General features: G+C 54.9%; 1 protein-coding gene across 1 annotated transcript in view; it reads right to left on the bottom strand.

The window, feature by feature from the left end:
* HMCN2 (hemicentin 2) overlaps positions 1-15,123 on the bottom strand; it is a 156,346-nt gene that overhangs the window by 116,533 nt on the left and 24,690 nt on the right. Inside the window, exons 5-12 of the mRNA XM_089913870.1 lie at positions 10,835-11,006; positions 10,066-10,172; positions 9,078-9,198; positions 6,794-7,057; positions 4,203-4,347; positions 3,586-3,707; positions 1,462-1,734; positions 214-355 (exon numbers count right to left, since the gene is read on the bottom strand). Coding sequence (XP_089769996.1) covers positions 214-355; positions 1,462-1,734; positions 3,586-3,707; positions 4,203-4,347; positions 6,794-7,057; positions 9,078-9,198; positions 10,066-10,172; positions 10,835-11,006 — 1,346 coding nt within the window. The remainder of the gene's footprint in view (positions 1-213; positions 356-1,461; positions 1,735-3,585; positions 3,708-4,202; positions 4,348-6,793; positions 7,058-9,077; positions 9,199-10,065; positions 10,173-10,834; positions 11,007-15,123) is intronic.

The following is a 15,123-nucleotide window of genomic DNA, read 5'->3' as shown; positions in this document are numbered from 1 at the left end:
GTTGGATTCTGCAGCTGTAGCTCCTGACCCCTGAGCCCACACTGTTATGTTTCCCAAGTGATGTGTCTCCTCAGCCTCAAATCAGCCCAGGAAGAAGGCAGGGCAAATGCTACTCCCCCATTTATATTAATAGTTAAGAAGACTGAGGCTCAGAGAGCTCCCCTGGGAGTCCACCTGTTGCCAGTCCCAGACCTCCAAGCCCTGAGCCCTCACCTGCTGTCCTCTTGCAGGGCATGACCCTCATGGCTCCAGGAAATGTGGGGTGCAGGGTACCCAGAGGCCGAGCAGCTGACCCTCATCTCCATGCCCTGGGAAAAGCGCTGTGACCGGGCGTGGATGCTGACCTGTGGGGCCTCTGTAGTTCAGAGAGTGGACAGGTGGGGAGGAGCTTGTCAGAGCAGTTGTGCTGTCCCAGGCACCCAGCCCTGGGCCCCCGGCCCCTCCCGGCAGCCACAGCCAGTGTAGACAAAGGAAGCAGAGGTCCCAAGGGGCCTGCATCCTTGGGAGCAGCTTGCTGGGGAACTGGGGAGTGTTGCCAGGCAGCCTCCCAGGCACATCCGCAGGCCACACGGGGACCTGAATTCCCAGTACCACCCCCCCCCAGTGGGAGCCCTGAGCTCCCTGGATTTCTGCTCTGAGCTGAGCACCTTGAAGAGGCTTAGGGAGTTGTCGAGATGCCAGGGCTGGAGACCTGAGTGGACCTCAAGGTCTGCCCAAGTATTGGCTGCAAACGTAGGTTCTATCCTGGCCCTCGGAAAGCTCACAGTGCAGCAGACTTGTCAGGCTCAAACAGACGTCGTGGGCCATCTCATCTAGACATGGCAAACACGCCCCTCCCATACCAGTGGCCTAGATACGGCCTCAGAATCCTTCTCAACACACTCTAGGCAGTCAATCAAAAGTCACTAGCATAAGGGAGAAAACTTGTTCCAACACACTCACTTTTACACTTGGGGAGATAGCACCCCAGGGAGGAGGATCTGTCTAAATCCTGGGTGGACCTAAATTCTAGGTTAGTACCTAATCCAGGCACCAGCACTCCCGATGTGGGTTCTTCCCACTGCCTCCTCCACCCCCATCTGGTCGGCGCTACCCAACCCCTGCCGAGCACGTCTGATCTCTGGGCTTTCGGAAGTTTCCACTGTTCCATCTCCGTCCTGCATATTGAGAGGGGTAGGTAATGGAGGTGTTCAATGGCAGGGGAAGAGGACAGGACTCAATGAAACTGGCTTGGCCGACAGCAGTAGAAATTTAGGTCAGATATGAGGATGAAATTCCCAACAGTGAGAACCGCTACACTTAGGCTGGAAGGCTACAGAATCCTCTTCCTCTGAAGGTTGAGAAAACACTGAAAGGGCTGACATTGCCTGCCAGAGGTGACATCTGGGCAGAGGGATGGATTGATGGGCTTTGGAGGGAAATGCTAGGTATCGTGTTGAATTGGGAGGACAGCAGCCTCACCTCGCACCAGGAGCCAGACGGACGCCCTCGTGACCCCGTTGGAGTTGCTGGCCATGCACTGGTACCGCCCGCCGTCACTGGGGGTGATGTCCCTGACCTCCAGGGACAGGTTGGCCAACTGGGTGACTCTGCCCGTCGAGGCCGACAGGACTCGCCAGTCCCGGACCCACGTCAGGTTGTAGGGGGTCTCGCCCAGGACCCGGCAGGACAGGATGGCGGTCTCTCCAGAGGACACGGTCACGTTGGGGACAGGGACCACCTGCGGCGGGGGGTCTGCAGGAACAGGAGTACAGGAGGCACTGAGGGGTTGACACAGGGAGGGGGCCCTCCTGCAGGCCCTGGTGGTGTCCAGACCCCGGAGCCCACTGCATTCCTCAGGACACATCAGCCAGCAGAGCAGTTCACCAGCATCTGCTCACCATGCCCGGACGGCGCCACCACACGGCCATCACACACCAGTCGAGGGGGCTGCGTGCGTGCGTGCGTGCGTGCGTGCGTGCGCGTGCGTGCGTGCTCGCGCGCGCACACACACACGCACACGCACGTGGGCGCCTACCTTCCACACAACACCCAACTGCAATATTTAGCAAGAGCTACACCACTCTTCACACCCTTTGAACCAATAATTCTGCCCTGGGGGATAAAGCCTCGGAAATCACCCTCAAGAGGGAAAGAGTAACAAGTATAGAGCGATTCTCTGTACAAGTAGCAGCCAAATGTGGAACTAAGGAAGGCCATTGCCCCAAAGGAGGAAAGAGCTAAGAAACCCTCCCTCTCAACAAGAAAAGGTCGTAAGAAGTGACAGGTCAGAGACCGTCTATCCAGGGACAGTCTGCAGGACCTGCAGGAAAAATGCTGGATCCACATGTCAATGACCATGATGTGCAAGTATACTAATGGGGAAATTTGACTCCAGACAAAATTAAGTAGTATTAAGGCATTACTTATTATTCATTTTATTAGGTGTAATCACAGAATCTATTATATGGGAAAATCTATGTTTTTAAAAGAGATACATACTGAAATGTCAGGATGCCTACGGTTTAGCTTAAAATAGTTTAGCCACATCTGTGATAACCTACAAGAGAAAAGAATCTAAAAAAAGAATGAATATATGTATAACTGAAAATACATATATTCAGTTATATGTATATAAAGAATATATTCAGTTAGATGTATAACTGAATCACTTTGCTGTACACCTGAAACTAACTCAACGTTGTCAATCTACTACACTCCAATAAAATTAAAATTTAAAATAAAATAGTTTGGCCATAAAATGAAAAGGCAAGTATGGCAAAAGATTAGCAATCATTAAGTCTAATAAATGCACGTGCAAATTTCCTTATACTGTTCTACTTTTCTGTACTTACCATTTATAGTAAAATATTTGCTGACCCGCTACAGTGTTAGATGACAACAAATCAGGTTGTTTTAAGAACGTGTAATATTATCCCATTTTTGTTAAAATGCACACATAGATAAAGGTCTGAAAGAAAGTAAATCAAAATGCTATCAAGGTCATCTCTAGAACAGAGGGATCACAGGTCATTCCGATCTTTTCTGCTGGTTTATAGTTTCCAGTCTTCCCACAGGGAGCATGCGTGATTTTGTGTGAGTTTAGGACAACTTAGAGCGGCTGATCTCTCCCTGTTCGTTGGGCCCCTTTTCTCCTCTTCAAGACAGCTTAGGTTCATTATTTTAAAAATAAAGCCCATTCATTTTAGGAGGGTCTGTGGCATTGCCAGCCTCCCTGAGCTCAATGGTGCCACGGCGGCGGGACCTGGAAGCATTAAGGGTTGGGAACGACGGGATGGACGGCGGCCCCTGTGAGGGCCTGGCCAAGAGGTCAGGGGTGGGATTGAGGCTGGTGGCGGGGGACACAGTCCGAGCTGCAGCTGAGACTCACAGGCCATTCATGGGTGAAACAGCCCAAACGGGGAGGGGGGGCGGGGAGCCAGCAAGCAGGTGCCATGTGGGCATCAGACTCTGGATGACGGACAGGCCCCAGCAGTTGGCTGGCATGCTTGCCCACAGATGGAGAAACCCTGGGAGGAAATCCTAGAGGGAAAAATCAGGAAGGGGGTGGGGAGGGGATACGCAGACAGGCCCAAAGAGACAGACCTGTGACGACAATCTGGGCCTTTGCTCGTCCGGTCCCAGCCCCGCTGACCGCCGTGCATTCATATGTGCCTTCCTCAGCCTTGGAGGCCCACGGGATCTCCCAGCTGCTGTTCCCTGACCCCCTGTGGACAACGAACAGCTGGAGACGGTCCACCAGCCTCGTCCAGACACTGGGGGGCTTGGTCCCCTGAATCTTGCCCAGAAGGGAGGTCGCAAATCCTCCTGGAGTCTTGGTAAGAAGAGGCAGACAGCCAAGGACATGCAAATCCCATGATATGCTATGTGACTCTAAGTGCCTTCCCCTCTCTGAGCCCTGGACTTCCAACCATAGCGGGGAGGTTCTCAAGAGGGTCCTTCCTGCCCTGACCAGCACAGAGCTGGGCCTGCATGGGTTGAGTTTTCAGAAGCTGAGGAAGGCCCATGGCTCTTCCAGCAGCAGTGGGAGCCTCAGGGAACCACCCTCCCCCATCCCTGGCCAAGCTGGGAGGTGCCCAGGAGGACAATATGACTGAGACCAAGGTCCCACTCCTGCCACCCACTCCCCTTAGATCCCTCCAGGGCATCAGGCCCCCAGGAGCCCTGGGGCTGGGAACAACGGGCGGCCCTGAGCCACTCACTGAAAGTGCCTCTCCTCGCCCAGCCTGGCTCCATCCCGCCGCAGCTGTAGCCAGAAGGGGAGGGCGCTGTGCACAGAGCAGGAGACCACCAGGGGCTGGTGCAGGTAGCCGTGGATCCTGGGGGGCATGCTGACCAGGGGGGCACCTGTGGGCAAGGACCAGCACTCAGGATTCCTCCAGTGACACAGAGACCCACAGGGATGAGCCAGGGAAGAGAAGGCCGGGATACAATCTCTGGCACCACCATCCAGTGGTCACCAAGGGCAGGTCGCGTCGCCTCCTGAAGCCTCAGTTTCCACCTCTGTAAAATGGGGTTAATTGGGTTACTGACCTCATCGTGTTGTTGTGAGGAGCTGGTGAGAGATGGGGCGTGGAAAGCACCTGGCACATGCATGTGGCAGGACCGGCTCCGTCAATGAAAACTCATGGGGTTTTTATGGTTTGTGAGAAGCCTGGCCAGGACGGACCAGCCTGTGCCACCATTTTAGCAATTCTGTGGGGCACAGAAGTCAAACCAGCCCTGAGATCTGACGAAATGCTAGCCAGACAGGACTCCCCAGGGGTGTGGGTAGGGCTGTGAGGCTGCTCGTCTGCCTGGAGGGTCAGTTTTACCCAAAGTTGTGGGAGGGAAACCTTTTTTATTGAAAAGTAAGCATACTTGGAGCATGGCTGTAAATCCAAAATTCACACGCATTTTTGAGATAAAATAAGAGACTTCCACAAAATCTCACAGCTTGGGATGAGCCTCTTGGGACCCCATCAGATGCCACTGCCCCCCTCGCCTGACCCTGGCCTTGGGGTGATACATATTCTTTCCTTGACTCTCGGAATTACTTCAGTGGAAAAGTCTGAGAACTGTCCCCCAGGGTCAGTCTTGGACTGTCCGTGCCTCACTGGGCGATCACGGACGTGTGCTGAACCCTCGCACTGCCCTCTCCCCCATCCCCACCAGAAATGCTCCGAGGCTGAGGCAATGTGCCAGACCTCCTCTGAGCATAGAGCTGGAGGTGGGAGGGCGGCTGGTGACATCATGCTACAGGCTCCCTGCCACATCCCAGGGGAGAGGGGCGTTGGACCATCCAGCCACGTCCTCAGCTGCGTGCACAGCAGCCACCACTCACCCCCACGCACTGGAAGCCTCTGCCGGGCCAACTCCGGCTCCCTCTTCCTTGAGCTCGAAGAGCCCAGGGAACTGAGGCCCCGCCCTCCCCACCCCCATGTCTCCAAACCCAGAGCCTCCTTCTCTCAGTCAAACTCCCAGCCTCCCAGGCCCGGAAAGTAGGGGAGGCACATCCCACCCCCAACCCTGCCTCCACACTTTAATCTACAGCTGACATGGAGACCAAAATCCAGCTCTAAACTCAAAACTCTGGGAGCCAGCTGAAAGAACAGGAGAGAGAAACGGAGGCTGCTGAAATTGCTTCCTGAAAATTCCTCCTCAAAGCTGTAAAAAAAGGCCAAGGGAGGAGAAGCCCAGGGGCCACAGCAGGGGAGTGGAGGCCAGGAGACTGAAAGAAGGGGTCCCAAGCCCCCGACCCCACCCTGCCCCACTCGGGTCCGCCAAGTCCTCCACGTCGCCACCGGCACATTGGCACCCTCCCTGCATCCTTAAATGAAGTGGGGTGACCCCCAGCAAAGCTGATGATGGAGTGCCAGTGTCATCCACCTCAGAACTCCTCCCTGGTCACTGCCAGGGGAGGGGGGAGTGGGCTGGAAGAGGGAACGAAGCCCAGTAAGGAGGCCGATGACCAGTGAACTCAGACCCCACCCCACCCCAGGACCAGAGGCAGATCTGGAAAGCCAAAGACTTTGCCCTGCCCTCTGGGAGCTTCCAGCCCGGATGGTGAGACCTCAGGGACACACGGGAAACCAGCAAAAGCCACACACATGGGAACCAACACAACGTGACCTACAATGACGTCACAGTAACAGCAGCTGTGTGGAGGGTCCCGGTCCACGGTTCCCACGTCCTGTGTGCAGCCTCTTGAATACCCAAGAGCTGTCTTGTTATGTGCATTAGCTTACGGAACCCTTCGAGCAACCCTATAAAATGGGTGACCTTGGCTTCCCCAGCTATAAAATGGGGACACATCTCAGAACCTGTGTAAGCATTCAATGAGCTAATGCATGGCAAGTGCTTGGCCCAGGACTGTCCCACGGAAAGTGTTCAAAATGGTGACTAGATTAGTATTACCATGATTTTGACTATGATAGCAATTATGACTAGGGAAGGGCATACCCATACCCACTGTCCTGCCCACTGCTGTGTCTACAGTGCCTAGTACCATGACCGACACAAAATGAATGTTGAATGCACAGGTGGATGGATGGACAGATAGATGGATGGATGCATGGATGGATGCGTGGATGGGTGGATGACTTTGCAGCAAATCCTTCAGCTGAAAGCTACATCTGAAGCATCTCAGTATTTGGCATAATGCCTTGCAGAGCCTGCTGCCCAGAGAAGTTTAATGAAAAAATATTTCCTAATCTAATCTAATCTAATCTAATCTAATCAGAAGAGCCTTCCGGAAAGAAATAAGCCTCCAAGGGAACCAGGGAGCTGGGAGTGGTAAGAGCCAATCACTCACCTGGGGCCACCCCACGGTAGGAAACTCCAGAGACGCGGAGGAGGGGGTTTCCCTCATGGTCCTTGCCCTTCACCTTGAGGTAGAAGCGCTCCTTGGGGGTGCGGAAGGACGGCCCGCCCCACAGCTGATGGGTGGATCCGTTGGAGAGGAGCCGCATGGGCAAAGTCAGGAGGGACCGCCCTGAGCTGTGTGAGAACTCCATCGAGTCCAGGCGGCCGGGTGCCTGCAGGCCCGTGGAGTTGATCACCAGGGAGACGGGCACCCCTGCAGAGGGAAGGGCGAGGAAGGAGATGCTGCCATCTGTGCTGGGCTCCACGATCCTCCCCAAGCAGGGGCTCTAGGACCACAGTCAGAGAGCAGCCTGCTTGGCCGACCTTCACCCACTCCCTCACCTTCTCTTCCCTGGGCTAACTAATGCTGGGTGGGATAAGGAGAGAAGCGGGGGCTTGCTACTGTCCGTGGTCCTGAAACACCAGTGTCCCTCCAACCCACGGCTTCCCATGGCTACATCCCCTCTACTGTGCAGACTGGGGCGCTCACTGAGCAGAACTGGGAAGGGGTACCCCCACCCCTGCCCCGCCACTAACTCTGGTGCTGGCTGTCGTCAGGCAGGCTCTGGGACCGGCCGAGGTGAGACACACGCCCCGGTTTGGGAAGGGTGACTCCTGCCCATCCTTTCCCCATGCTCATCTTTCCTCTGGTTTCCTTTTCTATCTTGTTGAAATGTACTTTCCACGCTATCCCTGGACAGACAGAACTGGACTTGGGTTTTACAGCCTCCTAAGCTGATGTGGGAACAGTCAGGTCGCTCCCTTTGCAGATGGCTCTTCATTGTGTTTTTCCTCTCACTGATCATAAACCAGGGACCAGAGGATGTGGTCCAGGAAGTGCCTTCAAATTTTTGAAAAAGTGTCAAACAATCTGGAAGGGGCATATACAAATCTAGAAGTCCAGATTCCTTTGAAAAATCAAGTGTGTCAGCGCTGGGCGCCATTCCCATCTTGCAACAAGCAGCCAACGGCATGCAGCAGCTGTTCCTGCAGCCCAGACCCCCACTGTCCAGTTAGCCACAGCCTCGCCCACTCCCTGGTGCCCCTGGCACTGAGACCAATCACTATTTATCATTTGCAATTGCCCTGCTGTTTCTCTGTCTCTTTTGGATGTCTGGGACCCACATCTTTATCAAAAGCAGAAACCAAAGAGGGTCACACCCTTCACCCTCTTCCACTGGAGACTGGCCAGTTTTCAATCCCCACCGTAGCACTTCATGTAGGATTTCTTTTCTCTCTTGGCTTTAGAATAGGAGCTAAGTTTCTCTGCCTCGCGCCCTCCCTCCCACTGGCAAAAACAAACACGACATGAGCAAGCAGACCCCTTTTTCATTTTGAAGATATTACTGCTGGTCCTGGCAGGGAAACCTACAAGGGCTGACAAGAATGACAGACATTAGAGGAGATACAGACTAGAAAGAAAGCCCTAAGGATCCAGCACACACCATTTGGGGTCACTATTCTGTGGTCCAAAGTTAGCCTGACCTGGTCTAGTCCCCCCATCTCTGCTCAGCTGGTCCTAGCAAAATCCTCCGGATGGACCCGTGGCAAGACACCATATTTTCCAAACTATAAATGGGGACCCTGGTCTGGCTACCAGGTGGCATTTTCTGGCAAGAAGCTCTGGCACCCTGAGCCAGAAGTCTCTGCCTGCTCGGGGGCCCAGCTTCCTCCAGGTGGAGCCATGATGGGGTATGTAGGCAACCTCAGAACCCAGTGCGCGGCTTCTCATTGGAAAACTGATCCTACACCTCCAACGTCCCCCCAGGCTATCAGCCTCCAGGGACATCTAAATGTCCATCAGGACACTGTTCCCTTGGAGTGAGACACTGGTCCCCCTTTCGGGGAAGGTGTCCACTCAAGCACCTCGGAATGTATTGGACCAGCCTGATGTTCACTGGAAGAAGTGGGGCTCTGGACAGACAAGTCTCGACAAAGAGCAAGGAGAAGGAGTAGTAAGCGGGACTGCGTGAGGTCCTGGAGGTCTTGGGGGGCAGGGAGGAAGTTCTAAAGGTAAATGGTCCCACGGTCACCTGGGCTGGAGCCGACAGAGGGAGTGCTGGCCCTGGGCGCAGTTCACTGTGATGTAACAGAGAGGCTAGACCCAGCCTCTGCAGACCCGTTCCATAGTCACACAGTCACGGCTCCCCCCAGAGCTCCCCCCACTTCCCAAAGGCGAGCCCCACCTCCGCAGAAGGCAGCCCTGAATCGCCCTGGGGCCAGGAGCACGGTACCTTGCAGGGGCCACTCGATGGTGTGGCTGAGGTCCAGGGAGGGCTGAGTGGAGAAGCCAGCTCGGAAGTCGACGTTGCTGATGCCCGTGATCCTGACCGAATGGCGGCCGCTGCTATAGACCTAGCACAGGCCCAGGCCCACGTCACCGGGGCATCCGAACCCAGCACCCCAGCTCCAGGCAGGAGGCGGGCGACCTGACCCGGCCTGGAGTCGGCAGCTGGAATTCTCCCGCCGTTGCATACAGGTGGGCAACTTACCTGCTCCCTGGGGGCCCAGCACGATGCTCCCCAAATGAAGTGGAAGAAACCCAGCTAGGGCACTGTCCTGAGTAGCACTCTCGAAGCTGCCCTGCCTTTCCCACGACCACCGCCCCCAACTCCCGCGGGTCTGGTCTGTCCCCCTGCACGTCTAACCCCTGCCTTGGCATGAGAGCTCTTGGCTCAGAGATGCTCAGAGTTTGAAGGAGAGCGGTGCCTGCAGTACACAGCACTGTGCCTGGCACCCAGGAGGGGCTCCACACATGTTTGCCTGATCAGAAAGAGTCGCGTCCTCCTGAAGCAGCAGCCTGCCCCATCCCAGGACGCTCTGTCAGGAGCCCAGCCTGCCCCCAGCACCTTGCCGATTAGAGCAGACCCTGCTCCCCCTGCCAGTCCTGTCCCTCTGAGCCCAAGGTCACCCTTGCTGCTTCTGTGCACTCTTCACAGGACAGCTCAGTCACCCACCTGGACACTCAAGTGGTTTCTGTAAGCCCTTCTTAGAAGCTCCCTAACTAACCCCAAACTGCTCCACTTCCTCTCACTGATGCAAGGCGGAATACTCCTCCTCTGTTCTTGACCCTTTACTTCTATTGATATGCCCACATCACTATCCACGCTCCAGCTGTCAGCTTTGCAGGGCCCCAGGCTCCCTGGGGCCAGGCGAGAGGGAGGTGGTATCTCAGGTCGGTGAAGCTGGTCTCCCCAACCCCAGGAACCCAAGGCCCCCTACCTTGATGGACCACAGCCCAGGATGCTCAGGCTTAAAGGCCACAACCTTGGCCGAGTCAGGGATGTTGAGGAGCACGTCGAGGCCCTCGTCCCTCTGCAGGATCCTCCCTGTGGAAACCCCAAGGACCGCTTAGTCCCCAGCCACTTCCTGGGGGTGGCAGCGGCCCACCCTGTCCCCTGGAACCCACAGCGCTCCAAACACCAGCCTCGGGCTTCCTAGAGGAACTGACAAGAGGCCTTCGGTGGTACCCGGGCCTCTATCTTACCCTGATCTCCATCCTCATCCCTCCCCAGGTGCCGGCTGTACCCCTGGCCTCTGGACCTAAATACTCAGGACATCCGCAGAGCACCATGGGGCCAGGAGACCGGGTCCAAATCACACTGACCCTGGGCGACCCGACAAGTCACTCCACCTCCCAGAGCCCCAGCTTCCCACCTCTACGATGTGCCACTAATTCTTGCCCCCACTGACTCTCCAGGCCACCGAAGAGTTCCACTGAGGGAACAAGGGGAAGATGCCATGTGATCCTTGAAGCCCAGGGACTGTCATCATTTTAATTCCCCTTAGCTGGGCTGCTAACGGCCTTCCTGCTTTCTCACCTACCACGGGTACCCTCTCTGCCCTTCACTTGGCATTCCCCCTACCCTCCTTGCTCTTGGAGCCTTATATCCAAACCCCCTATCACCCCAGGGCCTCTCTCTCTGTCCCATTCTGGACTCCCAGCTCAGTCTCAGGGCCAAGGTGGAGGCCAGCCCTGGGGCGCACGTACCCAGCGGGTCTTGGACTTCGATCTCGGGCCCCGGGCCACTCAGGGAGATGGTGACCTCCTTCAGGCTGGGGTCAAAGGGGATCTTCCACGTGTGCTCGCCGTCTTCCTCGTGGTCCGTGGACAGCAGGTGCACCTTGGAGGTCTGGATTGCTGACTCCACCCACTTCAGCACCTGGAAGGCAGGTGTGAGAAGCTGACACTAGCAGGTGCCCATGATGTCTTGCTTGTGCCTGGCCCACAGGAGGTGGGTCCCTAACACGCTGCCAGTTGTGTGCAAAATCCGGTCCCCCAGTGGCTTTTAGGCAGCGTACAGGCTTTCCAGGTCACCTGAGGCCACCCCATTCCCCCACTGCCCTATACTAGGCCCGATTCACACGTCACTACCCTCTTGGCCTGTGGGCTCAGAACTGTGACACCTGAATGAAGGCATCCAGAGGACTCAGCTGGGACAGAAGGAGCAAAGGGTGCCCTCTGCTGGGAAGACTTCTCTCCTTCTTCACATGGCCAACTTCTGTGACACCCATCACTTCCTCCAGGAAGCCCTCCTGATGCCTCCTACACACTGATGAACTCTGGAGATCCGGAATCTCTCCCAGAGCAATGTGGTTCACCATCCCCTGCCCGAGGGGCCTCAGACCACACCCTCACCTGGACACCATGCTCTCTAAGCAGGACCATGTCTCTAAGCAGACAGCAAAGACAGCCCCCTCCTGACCCTTGTCACAACACTGAGAAATCTTATATCCTTTGTTTCTACAACTGCTTTTATTCATTCTAAAATCTTCCTCTTTCAGACAGGTTCCCGTTGAAAATCAGGTAACAGGTAACTCTCTCTCCAAAATACCATCCCACTTATTTTCCTGAATAAGGAAACAATCAGATGAACCCACAACATGGGACACCGTATAATCAATGCCTCTCCAACAGGTTAGTGGCATGAAAAAATGGTGGACTACTTCAGATTTAAGGAAACCTAACAGACATAAGAACCCAATGAAATGCACAGCCCTTGATTAAATCCTGATTTGACATTTTGAGGACAAGCAGGGAAAGCTGAATACGGGCTTGGCATCAGCTGATACTAGCGAAGTACTAGTCATTTTACCAGGTGATATTGTGGGTTACGCTGGAGTCTATCTTTTTTTTTTAATTTATTTATTTTTGGCTGCATTGGGTCTTCGTTGCTGCGCACGGGCTTTGTCTCTAGTTGTGGCGAGCAGGGGCTACTCTTCGTTGCAGTGTAAGGGCTTCCCATTGCGGTGGCTTCTCTTGTTGCAGAGCACGGGCTCTAGGCAAGTGGGCTTCGGTAGTTGTGGCACTTGGGCTCAGTAGTTGTGGCGCACGGGCTTAGTTGCTCTGCGGCTTGTGGGATCTTCCCGGACCAGGGCCCGAACCCGTGTCCCCTGCATCAGCAGGCAGATTCTTAACCACTGCGCCACCAGGGAAGTCCCTGTTTTTACTTTTCTATATCTTTGACACTTCTCACAGAAAATTTTTAAGCAAAAATCAATTGAAAGGAACAAGTATGCCTTTACAAGCATGACTGTAGAATATACCTGAGCAACCATAGGGGTATCCTGTCGCTTACCAGTTCTAATCAACAGGAAGTGACTTCCTGGAATACTGTTTGGAGAAATGTGAAGCCACGTTCAGCCGCAACTAGAAAAAGGTCTGTGATTGATCACCAACGCCTGCCATGGATCTGGAATTAGAACGTGATGTCTGGCATGCTACATATTGGCCATCCTCGCTCGAAATGACAGTCCTCCAGCTCTGCCTACCATGTGATCTTCCGTGGAAGGGAAAGGGAACAGAAGGGAATTGGAAGAATTGCTCGAGATTTGGAAAATAAATATGTTTTGGTCAGACTGAGCTGGAACATATGCGCCTAGATTTTACAGCTAGATTTCAGTTATCACTGGACGAGAATTCTGTGTTCTGAAAACTCCTCTGTTTTTATATTTGGAGCTACTTCATTCTTCTGTTTCTGCCTAACTTTCTAAGGGATGTTTCTCTTGAAAAGATCCCACCTATTTTGGTTAAGAAATGAAGACGAGGCTCTTCATCCGTGTGGAGGTAGATCAGAAGCAGCAGCTAAGGCTCCCAGCTAGAAAGGCAGACAGAAGCTGGTGAAGTAAGTGAGGCAGCTCCCCGACAGCAAAGCAACAGCTCTGTGACCACTGTCCTCCTCCCCCCGGGCCAGGCCTTCTCAGGGGTCAGGAGGAAATCAGAAATGAGCAAAGCTGCCAGGAGGTGGTGGCAGCACCCGTTGACAATTACCCAGATGGGTCACACCCGCTACTGGGTTGCAACTGTCATTACAAGCTCTTTCTAGGATTTTTTGATGGAGAGAAGATGCCCAAGAGCTCAGGCTACTGCACGGAGAGGGCTGAGATGGGACAGGAGGCCAGCGACCCCATCAGGAGGCGGCCCGCCCACGAGGGCTGCCCTGTAAGCGCGTCGCCACTCCAGAGCCGGGGGTGCTGACCCTCTTGCCCACAGCAAGGCCAGGCGGCTGCAGGCCCAGGTCTGGCGGCAAAGCCTTCTGGGCCTGGCGATGGCCCGGGGACTCAGAGAGGAATCGAGGGAAACTTCTGAGCAGACAGCCTTCATCGAGCAAGCTTAATGTTTATTTGTGAAGGTAATGGCTTCCAGATGTTAGCAGGACAGGGGGGCCTGGGAGCCAGCAATGCACTGGGGCTCATCTCTGTTGCTGATGGGGAAAGAATGAGAGAATCTGGCGCTGCTACCCTGGCCAGATGGTTGCCGCTCAGCGGTTCACAGCAGATAAATCATCCCCCGAGGCTCCTCCCAAAGCATCTGACAGTCAGGGTGAGGAAACCGAGAGGGGAAGCTGGGGACGGGGGCGTCAAATGGGCCTCAAGAACCACAGATCAGAAAACTGAGGGCCTTTGACAACTGGGCACCACGGGGCACTGGGCCCAGCCTCTACCTTCCTGAGAACCTTTTCCAGAGAAAGCTCTTACCCTTGAGGGGGCTTTGCTAGAGCTGGGGTGTGTGTGTTCGCAGGTGCTAGAGGTATGGCCACCACTAACCCTCCCCCAGGGCTCCCTGGTACCTGGCCTCATGCAGAGGTCTTCCTCCTACCCTTGTCACCATCTCTCCAGGCAGTAGCCCTCATAACCCAACTGCGCAGCAGAGGAAACAAAGTCCCAGAGACGTTAAGTGCTGTGCTCAAAGTCACACAGCAGACAGGTGGCAGAGCTGCGGTCTGAAGACAGCATGTGACCTTAACCCCCCACCACCCCACCTCCTCTGGGAAGGGTCCAGGATGAGGTCATCTCCAGGGCCTGTGTCTCCTGATCTGTTAATCCAAACCACCTATTAATCTGACCTCCCTTCCCCTTCCCCCTTACTGTCTTACAGGGCAGTTCACCTTTCCCCTGGTTAATGCCCAGATTCTGAGTGATTTGTCATATTTGTACCTGCTGGTGCTGGACAGGGAAAGGGTCTGAGCCCCCAGAATGGGACTTCCCAGGACCCCAGAGGGCTTCAGGATGATGGGCTCTCCCAGAAATTCTGACCGTTCTGTTGGACCTGGGGACAGGACGTTGAGCTGGGTCTGAGCTGGGGGGAAGCCTGTGGGAAAGATGTGCTGGGGCAAGGAGGTTCTTGGACCTAGCTAAGTCCTAATTAAAAATGCACACCTTTGGGGACTTCCCTGGTTGTCCAAGGGTTAAGACTCCGTGCTTCCAATGCAGGGGGCACGGTTTCGATCCCAGGTCGGGGAACTAAGACCCCACATGCTGCGCAGCATGGCCTCCCAAAAAAAATGCACACCTCTGGGATAGGCCCAAGGGGTCACACTGCCTGCCTCCCCTGTCCGTTGAAGGATGGCAAAAGCTACAGGTTACCCCTCCCAGGGGGAGAGGATCTTCACCCTCCTTTAGTTACTCTGGAATCTCAAAGGTGGAAAAAGCTAAACGCCCGAAAGCACAGACACCTAAGATCGATGGATAATCTCTCGGCGCCCAGCACCTAAAGCTGCACCAGCGCAGAGTACGTGCTCGATAAATGAAGGGAAGAGAGAACGCAAAATGTGTCGTTCCTGCCATACTGGACACACGTTGAAATGGTCAAAGAACTGACTACACAGGCAGGGTTTGGGGGACTTTTGCAACTTCTTCTAGCCGGAGCCCCCTTGGCTTGGGCAAAGGCACTGTTCCCTCTCCTGGGGGGATGACCACGGCCCTGGCTGCCCCAGCTACTTTCCCAGGCTTGCCAAATGTCTGGGGACATCTGGAAGGGGCCAGGTACAAGGCATGAAG

The sequence above is a fragment of the Delphinapterus leucas genome, chromosome 6 (genome assembly GCF_059928025.1).
Source record: "Delphinapterus leucas isolate spDelLeu-1000000601 "Yukka" chromosome 6, BTC_Dleu_Yukka2, whole genome shotgun sequence".
Taxonomy (NCBI): Eukaryota; Metazoa; Chordata; class Mammalia; order Artiodactyla; family Monodontidae; genus Delphinapterus; species Delphinapterus leucas.
This window is presented reverse-complemented; position numbering and strand designations above follow the sequence as displayed.